Source organism: Eulemur rufifrons, chromosome 30, assembly GCF_041146395.1.
Source record: "Eulemur rufifrons isolate Redbay chromosome 30, OSU_ERuf_1, whole genome shotgun sequence".
In the NCBI taxonomy this organism is placed as follows: domain Eukaryota; kingdom Metazoa; phylum Chordata; class Mammalia; order Primates; family Lemuridae; genus Eulemur; species Eulemur rufifrons.
In genome coordinates, this window is record NC_091012.1 from 117,440,399 (window position 1) to 117,463,010 (window position 22,612).

The window sequence follows — 22,612 nt, forward strand, 5'->3', positions numbered from 1 at the left end:
TGTTTTTATCTCTTAATTGAAGTAAATGTTTATGTAAAATGAAACAGATTTATTTGGGGGACAGTGAAGAGTTTATTCTTACATAAAATTTGAACCTGTTGCATTTAACTCAGATTTCAATCTGTCAAGATTTGTGTAATATTCCAATTCTCCCATCAAATGTACTTTCCATGCTTTCTTGTTAGATGTGACTGTAGCAGGTACATAAAGAAGTACAGGAGAATGTCCCTAGAACTGGGAAATGTATAGATGTTAAGTGCTCAATCTGCTATGTTTGGTCAAGTGGTTTTACTAATAAAACTGACACCTCAATCAAAGAATAGAACATTTTCATCACCTCATAAAGTTTCCTCATGCCACCTTCCAGTCAATTCCCAGCCCCTATAGGCACAAATTATTCTTATTTCTATCACCATAGATTAATTTTGTCTTTTTATGAATCTTACAAATAGAATCATACAATATGTACTATTTTGATCAGTATATTATTTTTGAGGCTATTCGTATTGTGACTGTATAATTCATTCCTATTTATTGCTGATTAGTATTGTGTAATATAAATATAACACTATTTATCCATTCATTCTCTTTTTGATGAACATTTAGGTTGTTTTTGATTTGGGACTATTATTAATTAAGATGCTATGGACATTTGTGCACAAGTCTTTTGTGAGCATATGTTTTTATTTATTTTGAGGAAATACTTAGTAGTATAATGGCTGTGTCAAACATTTAACTTTATAAGATACTGTCAAACAGTTTTCTAAAGTGGTTGTCCCATTTTTCAATCCACTGTGATCATGGAGAGCTCCACCTACTCTACATCTTAATCAACATTTGATCTCGTCAGTCACTTTAATTTTTGCCATTTTATAGGATATGAAGTGGTTTTAAATTTTATTGCTCTGATGACTAACAATTTTAAGCATCTTTTCATGTATTTGTTGGTCATTCATATAGATCATGTCTGTTGAAGACTGTGCCTTTCTTCTTATTGGGTGAAAGTAATATCATTTTGAGGTCATCGGTATAACCTGGAGGTTGGGAATGACAGAGACATTTTCCTGTTTTGTTTCTTTCCTTCTTACTTTCTCTGATGACTCTATTGGAATGCAGTGTTGCTGCTCAGGCAGTAATGCATTAGTTTTGTAAAAGTACTGCTCCATGGCATCCTTGTCACTAATATGAAGTACTGAACATTTTAATTTTCATTGACCAGCTGCTAACAATAGTCTCTTCAGAACCATCAGCACTAATTTTTTGGTTAGAAGCCTACTAAGTATTTAAAAGTACAGAAATAGAATTTAATCATGATTTTTACCACATGCATTATGCTCTTGTAGATGCCTTCAACATGCACAAAAATTCTGCAATTTCACAACCTACCAATAAAAGAGACTCATTCATTCATTTACTCATTTAGTCAGAAAACTTTAACTGATTATCACAGTGGGAAATGCAATGGTAAAGAAGTCAATGTCCCTGCATTAAAGAGAATCTTAAACTTCCAACCAAAATAATGAAATTTAATTTTTATAGACTATGAAAACACCATAAAGTAGACATAGTCCAAGTACAATAGGATTTTATAGGATAGGTAAATTTAATCAAAAATTTATTCATAATGGAGATAGTATTTGATGTATATCTTCATTTATTCATTTAACAAATGTTTTCTTGAGCACTACCATGTAGCAGATACTTTGCTAGGCACTAGAATGAGAAAAAGTTATAGTTCCTCCTCTCATAGAGTTCAGGGTCTAGTGGATTGGAATGAAAGGATTCCACAAGTAAAAATGAGTGCATTTATGATGCAAAACAGAGAATGGGCAAAGGTCTGGGGAATGACCAGGGCATCAGTGTGAGTTGTCCAGTTGTGCTGAAGCATGGATGAAGAATTAGAGAGTCATCTTGAAAAACCTAGAAAGGTTTCTCCTGGGGATGCTATGAAGTCCTTGAATGTTATCTAAGCTAATTGGGCTTCAATAGGCAGGCACCAAGTATTCAGCATGAATTTTCGAGCAGGGAATCCACCATCAGAAATGTTCATCTGGAGGATTAATCTGGCAAGATCGTGTAGGATGTTATGCAGTGAAAGTTTGAGCAAAAACAATTAGGATGTATCACTAATGTTGATGAAGTATAATGAATAACCAGACTGGATGGAAAGTACTTATTATGGAACCAACTAAGCAAGAAGTATAACAGTTAAGATTAGTAAGATACAACTTGGATTGAGGGGGAAAAATGAAAGGAGGAAAACACAGATGAACTGGTAATATCCAGCCTGATGAGTGGGAGAATACAGATTTTATTCAAACAAATAGTGAAGTTAACATGAGAAACTAGTTTCAGGGATGATGTTAATGTTGGCTTGAAAATGTTTTCTTTGAGATTTTAGTCAAATGAAAAGATTCTGAAATGCCATGTGTTAACTTAAGAGGGAAGCTTCCCTAGAGATAAAATTTTAGAAAGCATTCACATTTGATAATTGAATCTTTTTCTCTACACAACTTAGATTGAAAGGAAGTCAAACCTACTATAATCTTCACCTCTTTTTACAACTATCCCTAACATTTTAGGGATTCACATGGATAATTAAGTCCTCTGGCTGTTTTATTTTTAGATTCTTCTGGTCTGTAAATGATTAAATAAGGTACTGACTTTTGAAATTGTATAAATATGCTGACAATAGGGATAGAATTAATTCTTGTACCTGATTTTTTTGGTTTCCAGAGGACATACCCAGTCAACAAGAGATGCAAAATTGTTTTTATCATCACCTCTTCCCATCTAAATCCATGAAGGAAAGGTGCATTACCATACAACAGATAATGAGTTGGAAAATAAGAAACCTAACTTCAGAAATTAAGGCTTAAAAAAAAAGAATAGTTTGTGTTTAATGCCTGCATAACTTGGCCAGAGGGACATATAAGGCTTAGTGATGCCCAACGTGTGCTTAGATGTGGATTGTTAGTTGATGTCTTGAGGGTTCTGTAATCTAAGCTAAATACTTAAAATCAATTAATTGATGTTAGACACAGAGATCTGTTTTATCCCTCTTTATTGTATTTCTGAGTTTTTCTAATCTCGAGAGCCTGAGAAACTAAACCTTTCCTTGATAACTTGTTATTTGTGGTAGCAGATGAGACTTTGATAAAGCACAGTTATTTTTTAAAGTCTCTTTTCCACACTAAGGTGTTGTATATATTTCAAAAATTTACTTTTGAACCTTTCCCAAATGAGAAACCAATCAAGGAGAGAGTGTGATATCTTACCTAGTTTTCTGCTCAATTTATCAACAAATATTTCTTGAGCAATTATTAAGCTAAGCAGTGATCAGCACTATACCTGGTGATATAGAGAGTAAAAACCAACTGTCCTCAAGGCATTTATAATCATAATTACCACAACCTCTTTGTTCCTTTTCCTTACCTTCTCTCCAGACACATGCAACAAACACACACACACACACACGCACAATCATGCACACTATCATGCAATTAATTGATCTATCTTGTTCTCAAAGCAGTCTCCATAGCTGTATTATTATATAACATAGCATTATATATAGTTATTTGCTTGCTATGCTCTCCCCCATTAAATTGAGAGTGTTGACAAGAAAATACAAGCTTATTTATCATTGTAAAGCTTCAGATATAGAGTAGTTACCCTAAATATTTGTTGGAATTAATCACATTGTAGAGAATACTTACCTGCATTAAACAATTTGCCTCCATTAAGTAGACGTTTAGAGAATATGCCATAGCAAAAGTCCATGAAACTCCTATGAAAACAGAATGGAAAGAGTTTAAGGAACACGTTTAATTCCCGTTCTCTTAAAAAGCAACACTAATATATTTTGAAATCATCTTTGACCCTTGATTTTTGCCAATGGGTGGGTAGAAGTTAGGGTAGGAAAACACAAGCAGCTTCATAAAACCAATATTCTATTTTTTTCAAATTTGTGGGGAATCATACTGCCTCTCAACTGTCTACATTATACCCATCATGATAGCAATTAATCTCTCTGCCAGCAACTGAAAATAAAACATAGTAGACGTAGCAAGGGTTAATAATGACAAAATTATTCATCATGCAAATATTCATAGAGTCCCAAAATATATTGGGATAATGATTGCTAGCTTTAAAGTTGCCCATAATCATTTCAATATAAATGGAGAACCCAATCACATTTAGAGCCAAACCCCCATTATAAATCTTAGACTTAGCTCTGCTGATAATGTTCTCAGTTATATTTTTAGTTCTAATTATTCCTCTGAGCAGCAGACCAGTATCTTCAACTGCCCAATGGATATCCTTGGTTTCATTTGTATCTCCAGTGCATGGCTAAGTCCTATTTATTTATCTCCCCAATATCACTTGGTTCCATCCACTTCTCTCCATTTCTACCACTGCATTCCCCACTCCAAGCTACAATCTTCCCTCACCTTAACTAGCATGATATCTCCTATTTGGTTTCCCTATTTCTACTCCAGAGCTTTTCCGATCAGTTCTTCCTCCTGGAGCCAATGATGTACAGCACCTTGCACAGTGGTTAGCTGATAGGAGGTGCTCAATAAATAATTGACTCATGGAATGAAAATATCTGATAGGCATGGAAAATACCAATAGGGAACTATACTTTTTCAGAACCAATGTGATTAGACCTTTTAATTGAACATTTCCAGTCTATAATCAATTCTATTTGCACATTGTCTTGCTTTTAAAAAACAATTTTGTTGCTTTTTTCATGCACACACATATACACACCGTACCACCCTCTACCCACCAAATGGCTTTTGCATAAATATTTATGTGGCTCCAAATTGATAATACCTCTAGACAAAAGAGGGATAAGGAATTTTAAATGACCCATGTCTCCTTTTAAATATTCTGTCCTAAGAGCAGTGTTTTTTTGGTTATTTGCAATATGTTCCATGATGAAATATTTCACATATTCAAAATGATGCTAGTAATTATGTAGAAACAATTTTATGCCTGAAGTCATGTGTTTGATAACCAAGATCATATACTAAGAGAACAAGTATGGCCATGGACAAGAGCTACCTTTTTATCAGAGAAAGGCCAATTTGTTTTCTTAACAAATCTAAGTAAATAGAAAAAAACAGCTCTTAAATGTTCTTGGGTATATCTCCTGAAGTTTTTGTGAATGGTTTAGAAGCAAAGGACTATTAAATAAATCTGTGAACCTAGAGAGGGCTGACATTGGTTTAACAAAGTAAAACCTATGTACTTTTCAAAATTCTATGCTTTATAACAACAGTTTTATTTAAAACAAGGGTCACAGATTCAAATGCCTTCAGAGAGTGGTAGAATGCATGCATGCCCAACCTAAAGGCATTAAAATTATTAAACACACAAAGTTCTAATGCCAAAACATGTCTGAGGCCAGATTTAAACTAGAGCCCTCAGTTTCAAATCCCCAAAGACAGAAATCTAACACATATACTTTTTTCTCCTTTTGATAACCCTCTGCATTGAATCTCTGCTTGAAATTGGGGAATATATGATTTTTTTTTTTGTCCAGGGCATCATTTCTTGGAAAAGAAAGAAAAAAAGCCTGAGATAACTTTACAAAGCATGTAGTACTTAAAGCATTTTATGATGAATTCATTTGGTATCCACATTAATAGCAGTGATAATAATGAATGTATGTATCACTGATGTGAATAAGATAAACACATCCAAAGGAAATTTCATTGTAATTTGATATTAGGCAAATGTCCCATTAAAATAAATTGCTACTGTACATAATTTTCCTTTAGTTCATTGTCAGGATGTTTGCTTTGGAAAAGAAATGGTCTAATTCTAGTTTTAGAAGGAATTCTCATTATTCTTTTATAGCAACCATTATCAGGAGCAGATGGGGAATTGCACCAATGAGCATATCTAGTATTATACCTCACAGTAGAAAGAGGGTATTAGATGAAATCTAACAAGACCCCCTTCTAACTCTAGTTCCTGTGACAAACTAACAAAAGCATGCATATAGTTTCAGCATTTTTATTAGTGAAACCCAATAAAGGTTTACTGAAATGAAAATAAAATGAGACCAGGAGAAAGAAGAGTCTAAAAAGGTGCATTTTATTTCTGATTGTTTATTACAAAGGCTGATCCTCTTCAATTTGATTTAGTTTGCAAATTACTAGTAGAAGATCTTGTAGGTCCTTAGCTAAAGTTAAATCTGTAGGACAGTTCAAAGTTGGAGGCATATTTTGTGTTCAAGAGAAGAAAGGACTCGTTCAGTCTTACTTAATCTTCAACTATAAAGTCCAATACATATATGAATGACACTAAATAGAAATATTTTATAAATACCTATGCAGAGAAGGGACACTTATCTTCCCTGGGGCCCCTAAAGGGCCTCTGGAAAGAGGGAACATTTAAACTGACTATTACAGATGAGTAATGAGTTTGTCCTACAAAACTTAGCAGGACGGTTATTCGGTTTTACTGGGAGTTAGAGCTAAGCTTGAAAGTGAGGAGCAGGAGCAGCAGGAGAGGAGGCTGCAAAGGCAGAGGGGAGAAGAGAATGCAGGGTCCTTTTCACACTCCCTGCTGTGCAAATAGGTTTGGACTTTACCTTATAGTTACTAGGTAGACCTGATTCTTGCTATCCTCATTCTGGGCTCTCCTTGTCCTCTGACCTTGATTCTTCCTTCCTACAATCATCATTCTTGACTCAAAAAATACCATTTCTATCAGGCATTTTTCACGTTTTTCTGCACACTTCCTTTATATTCATATATATATATGTGTATATATATATACTATTCTTCCATTCTTGCCCCTTTCTCCCTTTTTCTAACTCCTAGATTTCCCAAATTTCAGCCATCTTTCAGTCCTTCTGACTATCCTTATCATATGCTCCCATAGGGTAATCAAGTCTTCCATCAGGACAGAATCACCCAGTCCATGGATAGGCAAAGTTGAATGTGTCCTGTTGCTTTGCCTGTTACCTGCCTTGGGTGTTTGTCCATTTGTTTTGCTTCCTTAAATAAATCCATCATCTGATAAAAGTTGAAAGACATTTTCTGAAGTACATTATTAATAAAATCTCTGAGGACAATGGTGACTATGTAGTCTAAGAATTAACATGAGAGGCAAACTTGTCTAATTTATCTTTGAGAAAAGCACCAGAAACTATATTTCAAACTCTTGAATTCTGTAGATTGACAAGGAGAAACAAGGAGAATGATCTTAATCAGGACAGAAAAAGAGGACAAAGCACCATATTTTAATAAAATTGTCCCATAAAATTCTATCTGCCGTTTCACAACTCTCCACAAGATTCATTTTATTACATATATTCCCTTAATCAATCAGTAAACTGAGTCAATGAATAATCTGTCTCAAAATAATTCATTAACAAAATTACATGTAAATTTTAGGATTGGATTCTTGACTTACCTACTTGTTCAATGAAATTTTGTTTTTCTTTCCTCAATTTCCCTGTCTTTATCTTTTTTTCCCAATTACATTTTATGTCTTCTATTTTCCTATTTTGCTCCCTAGTTTATGATTTTTTTTTTTGCCGACTCTTTATCTTCTACGTAGCTCATCTAATTTGTCATTGTATAATTCCCCATAACTGCTTCTTATCTTATTCCTTTTCTTCATTTGTCACATTTTATTTTCCACTTACTGTGTTTTCATACAGTCTGGAAAGTTTTACAAATATTCTTCTTTAAAAATTTATGTAATGTTTTCATATAAAAGGTAGTGGCTTCTTTTTCTAATATTCTTCCCTCTATAAAAGCGTAACAGTTCCTTCCTTGCCTGTATTTCCTATTTCCTTCCCCCAATTTGACCAGACTTGAAGGACTTAGATATATAAAAGTGTTATTTTCTATAATTTAGGAACACTTTTCTATTTACAAAGCATAAAAGAAGTTGACAATAATGCAGTAATTCTAAAACATGCCCCTCCCACCTGTTCTCCTGCTCCTCTGCCCTCTCCACATGTTTCCAGCCTACACTTTCTTTTATAGTGTATCTGTTTTGTATACCTTTGACCCCTTCCCCCAGAGATTCTGATTCAGTAGGTTTAGGGTAGAATTCTGGGCTTTTATATTTTGACAAAGTTCCCTAGGGGAGTCTGATATGCACTCCGTATTAAGAATGAATGCTTTAATATTGGAATCAAAACACAATAACCTTTTTAACTATGATGAATAATCCAATAAATTATGATTTTCTTTCTGTACAAAACTAAGACTAGATGTTAATTGCCAGAGAAAGAGATAAGGATGCCTATGACAACAGTATGTTAGTATGATGTCAAAGCTTGGAAATTTTATTGGTAATGAATAATTCAGTACTTAAAATATTTAGAAGCTATAGAATTAAAATTAATTTATGTTTTTCACTGTGTGAATAAAGTTGATTGAGATTTTACATTTAATTTTGTAAATCCAATGTTATCTTTTTCCAGCTCAGAGGCTAATTGTAAAGCTGCACATACAAACTTTCACTTCCTGTTTTGATCCACTATTTTGCTCTCTTATGCTTTATCACTGAAAACTCTCCTCGAGTAGACCATGCACTGTAAATATTTCTCCTGGTTACAAAATCTTTTCATACAAATACAATAGACTATTTAATGAGCTCTTCTTTTACAAAATTAAAAAAACCTGAAGGCCCTTATTTGAGATTCTATATAAATGAGATTCAGATCAAACAATTTTAAATTATTGTTTGATTCTTAGCTATTTAATTCTGTCTCTTATTTTGGGAGATAGAAATAATAAAACCCTTGTTGGTTATACAACTGGATTGTAAAAGTCACTGTAGCCATCAGCCATGAAGTGAAAGGGCCAAGATCAAAACTACAAAGTAAAGAGGCTGAGATAAAAATTCTGAAGCAGCTTTACTTTATAGCATTATAACCAATAATAAGAATTTCTTGATTACTTAGCAAAAACTCAAAAGGCATTTATTCTATTACCTTACTACTCAAAATGTTGTTCCTGGATGAAGAATATTAGCATCTTTTTGAAGTTGGTTAGTAATACAGAATTTTAGCTTCTCCATAGACCTACTGAATCAGAATCTGCACTTTAACAAGATTTCCAGGAGGTTTTTGTGCACATTAAAGTTTGAGAAAAACTGCTAAATCACACATTTGATGTGTGTCCTACTCATTTTTAAAAAGTATGAATTAATAGCTGTAAGCATTAGATATCACTGGGAACAGAAATATGAGTCATAATCTTTCCCTTCTAATTGCCTCCCTGACTACCATGTTTTAGACAAAGTGTTTCCCATTTCACTTGTCGCTCATGCTTGTATGATCTAGCTTATTCCCAAACAATGTTGATTTATCTTTAACAGTTCATGCTACTTTTAGCTTTTCCTTTCAGGTTCATTGTCAAAACTCTAGTGTTAGCCTCAACACCTACCTACAGACTCCTGTACTGGCTGTTTTACCTGTTTCTTTGCCTTAACATTAGCTTAAATTTGGCAGAGCCTTTACCTCAGAATTATCCAGAAACACAACCAGCTCCAGCCTTCACATTCCCGTATTTAAAAACTGAGTCATTTCCTATAGCCTTCCAATGAATTGCAAACTCCTTAATAAAAAGCAAAGTTCTCTTTGTTCAGACCATGATATACCCTCAGGGCCACACCTCTCCTTAAACTCCTGCTCTCATACAATGACATAGGCCCCCATTTTATACTCCTGACCAGATCTTGTAGATTGCCCATGACAGGCCTTGACTTCTGCCATACTCTCACCACTCTTTAACTCTACATGTCCTCTAGTCCTATCCATTGTTTGAATTCCAAATTGAACCAGAGGTCTCTTTTTGTTTATCCTTCCACTGAGATCATCCCTCTTCTGACTTACTATTTATTGAACACCTTGCTTTTTATCCTACTGTATATAGTATAACAAATTATCATTCACAACTGTTTCTAATCTTTTCAACTAGATTATACACTGCCTAAAACCTAGAAAATCGTGCTTATTCCTTTGAATGTCTGCAAGGCCCAATGATAAGTATCAATACTAATGATACCATGATGATGATGAAACTTCCTTCCTTCCTTCCTTCCTTCCTTTCTTCTTTCCTTCCTTCCTTTTTTCCTCCCTCTCTCCCTTCCTCCCTTCTTTGCTTCCTACATTCTTTCCTCCGTCTTATTTTTCCTCACTTCCTTTAATCATAGATTTATGAGTTCACTCAACAGATACTTATTGAAAAGCCTCATACACCAGATATTGTACTAAGCAATAGGAAACAACAATGAATAAGATGTTCTTTCTGACCTCAAAGAATTTATGGTTTAATAGGAATATAGACACAATTTGTTATAACTGGTATCTTTTACTAAGCAGTGGCAGTCACATGCAACGCTGAGCTAAACAGGTGGTAAAGAGTAAGATGAAAGCAATGGAGTATTGTCAGCTAGTTGCAAGGAACTATCCCATGTTTATTAGAGCACATTTCATGGGCATTCAGGAGATTATAGTCAGGGCAGCTTGTGAATAGTTCAGTAACTGTATAGTTTCATATTTGTTGAGAGGTACTTGTCCCTGTAACAATTACCTTGTTAATATTTTTGCTGATTTACAGAGTCTTTTAATTGCTAAAAGTAGACTACAAAAAATTCTAGTATTTAAAATACTTTTATATGAAAGTAAGAAAAGAAATACAAGAAATTTATGTAGAATAAGGGACTAAGGGAGATCTGCTTCAGTCTCCGAAAACATGCATTCATTCCTTCATTTGGGAAGCATGTACTGGAGTCTACTATAAGCTTGGTATTGAGTCAAGGGGGAGGAGCATATAAGAATGTTAGACAATTTGAATCACATCTATTAGGAGAGTGTTCTACATATTGACTAATTCTGTAAGTAACATAAGGATTTGGGAATCATTTAGATTTAAATACGGTAGGTATCTCAAGTTATCAGACATTTCATCTTCTAAGGTTCTTATTTAGTAATATATTATTTTAATTGCTTTACAAATTCTAGATTATCTTCAAAAAAAGGTAAATAGAGAATAATTGCCATTTTTATTTAACAGTAAAAAAACATTTTTGTGCATACTTGGTTATGATAGTCTCTTTTTTAATGAATCTATTTTTCTGATATTTACTCTGAAAATTTCATTCAGGATAGAATAGAAGATACTTAAGCTTGACACCATCAATGCCTCATAAAAAATGTTCTAGTGGCTATAGATTATTTTAAAATTTATTACTCTACCTTAGGGATTTCTTGATGGGTTCCCCATGAAAGCAATTAATTCTCAGTTTTACGTGGTTTATAATGCAAAATACATCGATGCAAACAGAATTTGAAGTAAATTTCCTTCTTATATAGTAATTACTTTAAATATCTCTAGAGGTTATTTTTTAATAAAAAAACACTGACTAAACTATGTTCTTTTTCACCTTTCATATTGACAATCGCTAAGAAACCCAAATACTTTGTTCATTTTTAAATTTTACAACACTTCATAGACTATTAAACATGGAACATCCTTGTGGGGACAAGAAATCCAATTTGCTCTTGAGAAGGTTTCCAACTAATTGATTTGTAGGACATTATAACATTCTCTAGCTGAGAAGCTTACAAAAATAAAAACTGGAGCTGAACTGAGGGGGTGTTTTATGCCTGACACATAAAAGGTGTCTCTCTTTTTGTCTTGCATTCTTTGGCTATGGGCATGTCAGTTTCAAAGAGAAATTTTCACATGGAGCTTTTATATTTCTTTCTCTCCCAGTACAACTGTATGTGGTAGCACATTGTTTAATCTCTTCTCAAATAAAAGGACATGGGGATTCATTTTTGTTTTGCCTTTTTTGGTATCTTACAGGAACTCCAGGATGGCATCAGGCAGAGGCAAATGGTTGTCAGAACATTGAATGCAACTGGGGAAGAAATAATTCAGCAGTCCTCAAAAACAGATGCCAATATTCTACAAGAAAAATTGGGAAGCCTGAATCTGAGGTGGCAGGAGGTCTGCAAACAGCTGGCAGAAAGAAAAAAGAGGTAGGGTGACAAATAAAATAGAAATTCGAAAATTTTAGTAGAGCTATTTAAGCTGTCCTGAAAAAAAAAAAAGATTTTATGAAAGAAGATTGTAAGCAGGGTAAAAGGAACAAACATTAAGGAGCCCAACAACAATTAATCAACAGCAATAAAGAAATTATTTTCTTTCTTTTTCTCATATACTAAAATATATACTTGTTATTAATTAGTATTTTTCTGGTATTTTAAACATTCAAGTTTATTTTAAAAAATCACACAATTGCTTAAATGTGAATATGATCAGTATATTCCAACTTCAATAAGCTGAATCTCAACTATTTTTACAGAAGATGAGAAAAAACAATTATACATGACTATTCTGTAGGAAAGACAGCCCTTTGCTAAGATTTTTTAATAGCTATGATATGACTATAATGCTAAAAAACACAGTAGTAATATTTACCTCTAGTTCCACTACATCTGTTAGAACATTCTTGAAGAGGGACTTGGGCTGAAAATGTCCAAATCTAAAGGGAAAAGCAAAACCCGAAACAGGTTATTGTTGAATTTAACCACCATTTAACTTTTCCCTAGAATGTACTGAAAGCACAGAAAGCCAAATGTATGCTGCTGCACTTGGAAATATTTTATAAATGGGATTTTGTATTATGCTTCCAGTTGTTGATGCTAATGTGTCTTGTTTCATAAGAAAAAACTTGACCTTTATTTACCAAATGAGACTATTGTTATGAACAATGAAAACTCAGTTCTATTGCCAAGCCCCTGCCTCCTACATATCATCTACATAATAGATGGATTTTCATATTTAGGAAGATGAAACAACTCATTGGTGAACATCTTTGGTTAAGGTGTATTAGAAAGAAGATTTTGGAATTATGTATATTGTCTTTGCCGACCTCCCCTTGTTTCCTTTGCTCATGTTGCATTATTCAGAAAGTAGATATAATTCATATTCTTGTACAAAATGGACATATCAGTTGACCTATACCTACACACACACACACACACACAAAATCTTGCTAAAGTTAAAGAATAATAGTGCCGCCATCTAAAAATATTTGTATATTAAATCTTGGTTCAGAAAATATTCTTGATTTTATATAAATAAAATAAAGAACTAAACTCTGTAGTTAAACTACTTCCTTGAGTAAGTCATATACTATTTTCCCAGATTGAAATCTTTCTATTAATCATGCAAATATTCCATTATTTAAATAACTGGTATGTTTAAAATATGAACAGGTTTAAGTCTATATAATGTCATTTCTTTTTTTTTCTTTTTATTTCAGCATATTATGGGGGTACAAAAGTTTAGGTTATGTATATTGTCCATGCCCCCCAATCCCCCTGAGTCAGAGCTTCAAGCGTGTCCATTCCCCAGACAGTGCGTATCACACTCATTATATGGGTATACACCCATACCCTCCCCACCCCACATCTGCCCAACACCCAATTGGTGTTATTCCCAAATGTACACTTAGGTGATGATCAGGGAAACCAATTTGCTGGTGAGTACATGTGGTGCTTATTTTTCCATTCTTGGGATACTTCACTTAGTAGAATGGGTTCCAACTCTATCCGGTAGAACATAAGACATTCTATATCACCATTATTTCTTATAGCTGAGTAATACTCCATGGTATACATATACCACATTTTACTAATCCACTCATGTATTGATGGGCATTTGGGTTGTTTCCACATCTTTGAAATTGTGAATTGTGCTGCTATAAACATTCAGGTGCAGATGTCTTTTTTATAGAATGTCTTTTGTTCTTTTGGGTAGATGCCCAATAATGGGATTACTGGATCAAATGGTAGGTCTACTTGTATCTGTTTAAAATATCTCCATATTGCTTTCCACAGGGATTCCACTAGTTTGCAGTCCCACCAGCAGTGTATGAGTGCTCCTGTCTCTTCTGAACTAGCCTGAAACTAGTCTAAATTAAGATTGTAAGAAATGAGAAGGTTAAGTTGAATAGCATGCTATAAAAATATATATTTTGGATTCATAAAGTAGATTAAATTAGAGAATTATTTTTCTATATTATGTATGATGTATTTCTTGTTTTTAAATATCTTATTTCATATTTGAATAGAGCATATTAATATTCTCTTTGATAACTCCCATTCACCTGAATTTTCAAAATCTTATCTGTTATTGGCTTCTAAATGCAAACTATAACTTATAAATAAAGATGGGGCAATATGTCTGTTTCAACAAATAAGCCCTAAAATTTAGATACTTCTAACTTTATAAGAAAGTGGTATATGCTGACTCTGTTGTGAAATATAATACAAACTGTAGGCTAATTACATCTAGGGATTTGGCTATAATTGGTTAGAAAAAATTTTCCCATTTAAACATTTTGACCTACATTAAATATTGCACTTTTGTGCTTTAAAAAGTCAAGATCAGCGTCCTTGAAGTTTTTTTTTTCATTATCTCAGCGTGTAAAGTTGTCTACTTCATGCTACATTTTAAAAATAAATGGTAGCATATTTAAATTTCCACTGAAATCAGTTTTGTGGCATATTTCCTCAAGATTTTTATGTCATTTAAATTGTATTAAATGTAAAAATGTAATAAGGTATAAGTATCAGTTCTACCAACACACTCATAGCTACTGCCAAGTATTGAGTAGCAAATCAAGGAAAAATAAATAAAATAACATTTCATAAAGAATATGTTAACCTAACAATTGTAGGAGGGCTTTAATCATGAACCTATTGTTAATCAATGACATGCTTTAAGTTCAAACCAAGCAAAAGTTATTTGTTGAAGAAGGAAATAGAAGTTATTTATTGCACAGGTGAAAAACAAGATGCCTATTCAACTTAACAGCAGCATTTTTAGTTTGTAATGGGCTTTAAATACAGCTGTTAGAAAAATTTTGCATTCCTTAGTCTAGGGGCACATATGAAAGAAAGTGTGCAATTTAAGCAAAAAAGCCTCTGAAAACTATTTGGAGCCTTACAACATATACTTTTAAGCCTTTCTCTTTGAAAATGTGAGATATCAGAAATATGAAAAGAAAATTCTCAAAAGTTCAAATAGCAGTGGACATCCATTAAAGTTAGTCTACGTTGAAAACAAATGAAGTATAAAATATAGTCAATTAGCTGTGCAATTTGAGACAGAAAATTCACTGCTGCTTCAATTATATAGCAGAAGAACTATCTGGGTAACAGCTATAGGTTTAAGCATGATAGTAATGAGCTTAATGATGGCTTAGCCACCAAAATTATCTTTGTAAAGAAAGGAGATGCAAATAAAAACCTATCAACTATAAAGGGAAGTCATAGGTTAAAACAAAGCAAGCCTTTGTACAAAGATTCTTAAGCCCGGGTCAGTGGATAGAACTCAAGAAGTGCTATGATCTTGAATGGAGAAAAAAATTACATTTTTTTTACTAACCTCTAATTGAAATTTAACATCCCCTTCCATTTTGAATGTAGGCAAAAAACCACAGTAAATGTAGAAGTACCTGTGAAATCACGTATATTTTCATATCTCGTAAGCTACTGAAGATATCTTAAAATAGCATTCATGCTTATCACTACTTCAAAACTTCAGTAGTTATTAGATCTGCCACAAGATCTTATTTAATAAATGAGCACGTGCATTACTGTATCACAAATTTGTTTTTGTAATAATTGTATAACTGTATTTCTTTCTTTTATAGATATTTATTTCAGAATATTATATGGGTACAAACATTTTGGTTACATAAATTGCTTTAGTACCATTTGAGTCAAAGTTATAAGTGTGCCCATCCCCCAGATAGTGTGCATTGTACCCGTTAGGTGTGAGTTTACTCATCCCTCCTCCCCACTCCCACCTGCTGGATTTCCAATGAATGTTATAACTGTATTTCAATACATTGGTTTTCTGTGGAGTCATATATTTTATATTATGGTATTAAAAACATTTTTTAGGAGCCCAAGGCTTCACCAGATTACCAAAGGGAACCATGGCATAAAAAATGATACTAAATATTTCTAGCCAGTTGTCTGTTTGCCCAGAATATTACCCTAATTTACAATGATTTCAGTCCTTTTAACGTGCAGGCATTATCTTCATACACTCCTTTTCTTCTGAAGTATTCTAGAAAATGTACCAGTCAAGGGAATGTGGGGAGCCAGGCTTTTAAGCAATGAATTGCTGACAATATAATGACTGAGGATTTTACTTAGAATAATGTCAGCTGATAACATATTGAATGGGAGCGGGAAGCAAGATGAGGGGAAGTGGAATTCCTAAACTGAGAAATCTTTGAATCCTAACCTTTAGCAATACAAATAATTTTAAGAGTTTATATTTTTTCCTCTTTAAACAAATGTGATATTATGCCTACCATTTCACAAATAAGGCAATTATTGTACTGATATTTATTCAGGAATAGTGATTTTAATTTAAATGTTACCTGATTAAAAATATTTCTTGAAATTTTTCTTTCCTCAAATTTTAGTGAAAAAAATTCAAGCATATAGAAAAATCAAAAATAGCATGATGAATTCCCATATACACTCTTCTCATCCTCCCAAATTCCTAGAATCAACAATGGTTAACATTTCGCCATATATACTTTTGCTCTCTCCTTCTTTGCCCCTTCTCTGTCTCCCTCTAATATAGGCTATCACACACACACACACACACACACACACACAAACACACATACAAGCTTATTTTGTTGTTTTAACATTTGCAAATAAATTATAAACACCATTATACTTTATCCCTAAATAATTCAGTATGCACCAGCTTGGAATATGGATATACCATATATAACCATGCTTATTTATCATGCCCCCAAAACATAATACCATATTATTATTTAATATCTTTTCAATATGCAAATTTCCCCAGTAGTTCAAAAATGTCTTTTCCATTTTTGAAGATTTGGGGGGGTACCAATATCCCACTATGGTTCATGCATTGCATTTAGTTATTATGTTTCTTTAGCCTTTTTTAGTCTAAAACAGCCCTCCCACCTCTTTTTCTTTTTACTAATATGGACACTTGAAGAAGTCCAGGATGATAGCCTCAAAAAATGTCTAACCTTTCTGAAATTGTCTGATTTCTTCCCCCTCGCAATATTGCTTAACTTGCTTTCTATTCTCTGAATTTGTTGTAAATAGAAGTTAGGTCTAAGTAAAACTTGAAAATATGCAAGTTAAACATTTTTGGCTAGAATATTTCGTAGGATGCTGTTTACTTTGTATTATATCACATAAGGGGATATGTAATATAAGATAGTCCCACTCTAAATGCTGTTAAGTTTAATCATTTGGTTAAAGTGGTAACTGTCAGATCTTGCATTGTAATGTCACAGTGTTTTCTTTAAAATTAATAAATGATCTAATAGCTTTAGTATCCATTGATGATCCTTTCCTTACTCAGTTATTATATTGGGGCATGCAAAATGGATATTTTCCTAATCCTGGCATGATCCTACATTTAGTAGCTGACTTTTTTCTGTTACAAAAAACTTCTTTTTCTCCTTATTAATAACAATATGGACTCATAGATTCTTATTTATTCAATAGGTTATTATAAATTAGACTTATTATTCTTAGCCAGTGGGAGCTCCTTTAAGCTTCCTGCTCAATTGTCCCAGACTCACCTTGGACTTTCCCTACCCCAGGTTTAGATAACCATTTTTTCAAGTACCTCTGGTTTCTTTTAGAGGGAAATGGTATATAGAAACCAAGATCTGGGCAGTAGCTCCTTAAAGGAATATTGGCACCTCTCTGGCAAGCAGTCCCAGGGGAAATAATATTTTCATGTTGCTTTTGCAAGGATGTTTGATAAATCTGTTTCAGAATACATTGAAGTTCAGACTAAGTCTGGACATGTTAAAAAGTCCTTATTGTATAAGAATTAATATACAATCAGTAAGTTATTTATTTAAACCTCTCTACTTCTGAATTTTTGAGCCAAAGTTAACATATATATATATATATATATATATATATATATAAAAATCTATGCTGGTTTGCCAAGCAAATGAACAATGTAAATAAGACAATGGGAGGCATTCCTAAATGTACTTAAGGGAAGAAATTGTTGTTTAAAGACCTTAGCTCATTGTTTGCATGCAAATGATGCTGTTAATTAGAAATGAGCCTTATCTAATTCATTAAAGTACAGCTAGTAGGACTTCTTCTTGAAATCTCCATTTGCAATTCATATTACTCTAGGTACTTCTTGTAAGACAACTGTTTTCTCTTAAGTCTTCTTTTACTTCGTTTTCTCACTAATTCAGACTCCCCTAACCAAATAGCTTTCAGTTTTTAGCTTCAACCAAACAGCTTTACAGTACCTTACTTCCTATAAATTAAAAGCTAGAAATTTTAATATTATGCACATATCTCTTCATGGTGTATGCCATCTTTTAAATATACCAAGCATATCCATGTAAACCTGTGCTAAAAGCTGGCTCAATACATTCATAGTCTGCCCCCAGGATCTCTCCAGTCCTAATTGCAGTGCACTTGCTCTGTATTAGAACTTATTCCTTTCTCATCACCAGTTTGACCTTGACTCTCTCTTCATCCAGCTCAGAGTTTGTAAACAGAGTGCCTACAGGATGAATCCTGAAGGCATGCAGTGTTATTGCATAGGCACTGCTTTGAAATAATTGCCAAAATTTAACTTAAGAGATTTCTTCTTTGTAAAAAAATATGGGTTTCTGTGTTCCTTTGAAAATGTAGATCTGTCTACTGGGCACTCATTCCCACATTCTCTCTTGGTACCATCAGCTGCAACTGAGTAACAGATGTTTCACACTCTTGCTCCTCAAAGTGTGGTCTCTGGTCCAGAGCACAGACATCACCTGGGAGTTGCTAAGAAATGCAAAATCTAATAAATCACAGTCAGCATTTTAACAAGATTTACAGGTGATTCGTGTGCACATTAAAGTTTGAGAAGCACTTCCTTGGGTAAGCAAGCTTTGTCTTCAATCTGCAACACCTGTCCCACTTTGCTCATTTATATTAATTGCTTTCCCATAAACATTTGATTTTATAATACCTCATACAGACCCTTGTATAATGATGATGATGGTTGTGGTGGTGGTGGTGCTGATAACATATAATATTTCCAGGCACTGTTCCAAGTGTCTCACATAGCTCAATCCTCATAATAACTCTATGAAGTAGTGGCTATTCCACTTTCAATTTTATAGACAGGCAATGGAGGCACAGACTGATGAAGCTCTTTGCCCAGGATCACACAGCTAGCATGTATTTGAACCAGGATTCAGACCCACACAGTTTGACAATACAGTTCTTACTCTAGATTAGATTTTGCATTATTTATCCTAGTTTTGTTCTTTAATATTCTCTAGTATTTACTTCCAGTTTCTGCCCACCAACCTTTCACTTACCTTAGCTGGCCATACTTAGTAACAAGAGAATTGGACATGAAATCAGTTCTGACCTATCTTTCCAAACACATTGTCCATCATTTTCACTATTTCAGTTTATGTCTGAAACATTATATGACCTGAAGTTTTCTGTTCTTCAGATTTTGCAAAAAACATTTACTTTGGGTGAATTACCTGTCTCCTTATTTTCTTTTTTCTCAAAATTCTATCCATTCCTCAAGACTCAAATTGAGTGCTATTTCCTTAGTGAAGGTGATCTGCTCTTTTGAAATAGAAGCAGTTTGTTCTCTTGAGTTTTTCTTGCTTTCTTTTATAAAAATCATATAATAGTTTACATATCATATCTATTTACATATGTTTTTCCCCATCAAGATTAAAAGCTTTGTGAGGGCAAGGTAATATCTTATTCTTATCTCTACAACCCGCAGTACTTACCAGAAAGCCAGGTACATTGTAGATGGCCAGTAAGTATTTTCTTAATTTAAATGATGAGTAAACCTAAGACATGAAACTATAAGAATTCTAGAATAAAATGTTGGAAAAACTCTTATGGACATTGGCCTAGGCAAAGAATTTATGAAGAAGACCCCAAAGGCAATCACAGCCACAATAAAAATAAATAAATGGGACCTGATCAAATTAAAAAAGCTTCTGCACAGCCAAGGAAAGTATCATGAGAGCAAACAGACAACCTACAGAATGGGAGGAAATATTCGCATATTATACATCCGATAAAGGGCTGATAACTAGAATCTACATAGAACTCAGGAAAATCAGCAAGAAAAAAAATCAAACAACCTTATCAAAAAGTGGGCAAAAGACATGCACAGAAACTTTTCAAAAGAAGAGAGACTAATGGCCAACAAACATACGAAAAAATGCTCAACATCTCTAATCATCAGGGAAATGCAAATCAAAACCACAATGAGATATCATTTATCTCCAGTGAGAATGGCCTTTATCAAAAAGTCCCAAAGCAATAAATGGCGTGGATGTGGAGAGATAGGAACACTCATACACTGCTGGCAGGACTGCAAACTAGTACAACCTTTGTGGAAAGTAATATGGAGATACTTCAAAGAGATACAAGTAGAACTACCATTTGATCCAGCAATCACATTACTGGGCATCTACCCAAAAGAACAAAAGACATTTTATAATAAAGACATCTGCACCTGAATGTTTATGGCAGCACAATTCACATTTGCAAAGATGTGGAAACAACCCAAGTGCCCATCAATACATGAGTGGATTGATAAAATGTGGTATATGTATACCATGGAGTTCTACACAGCCACACAAAACAATGGTGATCTAGCACCTCTTGTATTATCCTGGATAGAGCTGGAACCCATTCTACTAAGTGAAGTATTCCAAGAACGGAAATACAAGCACCACATGTACTCACCATCAAATTGGTATTAACTGATCAACACTTAAGTGCACATATAGTAGTAACATTGACTGGGTATCAGACAGATGAGAGTGGGGAGGAGGGAATCGATATACTCATACCTAATGGGTGCTGTGCATACCATCTGGGGGATGGACACGCTTGAAGCTCTGACTCGGGTGGGGCAAAGGCAATATATGTAGCCTAAACATTTGTACCCCCATAATATGCTGAAAAAAAATTAAAAAAATTTAAATGGTGAAAATGTTTATTCACATTCAAATTAAACTTAGTATTCAATTTAAGTCTTTACACTTGCCATTATTACATAGGTTAAAAATAGATCTAAAGATCCAAAACCATTTTTTTTGTTGTTTTTGTTTTTATAATGTTATTACATTTCCATGGATACGTTTTTCATTCTGGAAATTGAACTTGATACTTCCTAATCTTAAAAAAAATTAAGTTTGGCTAATAATTAATATTTTAAATGTTCTTCAGAATTTAATACACTTAAGAGACAAGTAACTTCAATTTCCATAACTACTTAGAGCATAAAGAAGCTCTTTGATTCAAACATTTTATACGTTTGTTTACCTCAGTGTCACTGTATCCCAAGTAATACATTTTAGGTGAATTAGGAATTAACTGTGAAACTGGATATTTTATCAGCATCTAACCTATAGCCACAAGATGTTAGATGCAATCCATATAGCCAAAGAGCTATTTTTAGATTGATCAGAGAGGATCACACAGATATTATTGTCCACAGGTGTCTATGGAAAGCTGGTCCCTTCCCATCTGTTCTCTGTTGACTCTTGATAGCTTTCAAGGACATTCATAATTCTTCATCAAAACACTATGAAAAATTAACTTCATAGTTAATCCTTTTATGTCATATTTTATTTTTTTCAAATTGGTAAGGTCTAGTGAAACTGATTAGCTGGAGCCCAATATGTTGTTGTTTTGCCTGGTAATGACGATATCACTCTCTATAGAGACACAAGTGAGTGCACTTTATTCATGACATTCCATGAACTTTTATGTGGCTGAAGAAGTAGGAGTTAGGGAGAGTTTGTTAGGGAGCGTAATCTCTGGGATGGGCCTTAAAGGATGAGATGAGTCAAATGAAGAATAAATGGACATGCCAGAGAGAAAAAGTGGCAGGAGAAAATCACTGAAATGAGAAAAAGTGGGCTGCATTGAAGGATTATACACAGTTAAGTATAGAAGGGCTCTCTTAAACAACCACAATTTAATTTTCTCATCAAATTATCCTAAGCTCTTCATTCTCTGTATAAACAACCATCCGATTCCTATTCCAAATTTAATGATGGATGTTAGTAATTTATAGATTTTTTTGAAAGGTTTTCAAGTATCTTTTGATACCATGTACCTTGGCTCTCAAAATTGGAGATTATAGTTGCCAAGAGTCAACAGTGTGTGATTCCTAACCTGTTTATGCAAGTTATTCTTGGTTTTTTAATTTTCTAATTTAATTAAACTAATTAACATATACACTAATGAAATCGGAATGGAAAGAGAAAGAGAATTGTGGTTTATATGAAAACTAAGTTAAATGCTTTGATGACTTGATAAAGATGATTAGCAAAAAAAAATTGCTATTAAATTAGATGTAGGTGAAGGAACCGTTTAAGATTGGGGAATTGGGGGGTTAGGGGTAGAAACCACAAAAATATGAAAGTACTTTGCATTCAGATTCTTTCCAGTGTCTCTAAATCTAACTTCACTTTAAAGGAACCAAGCTAAGAGTCACAGATATTAAATGTAGAAGTGTTT

General features: G+C 33.6%; 1 protein-coding gene across 1 annotated transcript in view; it reads left to right on the plus strand.

Annotated features, from left to right (window-relative positions):
• DMD (dystrophin) overlaps nucleotides 1-22,612 on the plus strand; it is a 1,602,346-nt gene that overhangs the window by 764,122 nt on the left and 815,612 nt on the right. The window contains exon 40 of the mRNA XM_069463910.1: nucleotides 11,853-12,028. Within this exon, the coding sequence (XP_069320011.1) occupies nucleotides 11,853-12,028 (176 nt within the window). The remainder of the gene's footprint in view (nucleotides 1-11,852; nucleotides 12,029-22,612) is intronic.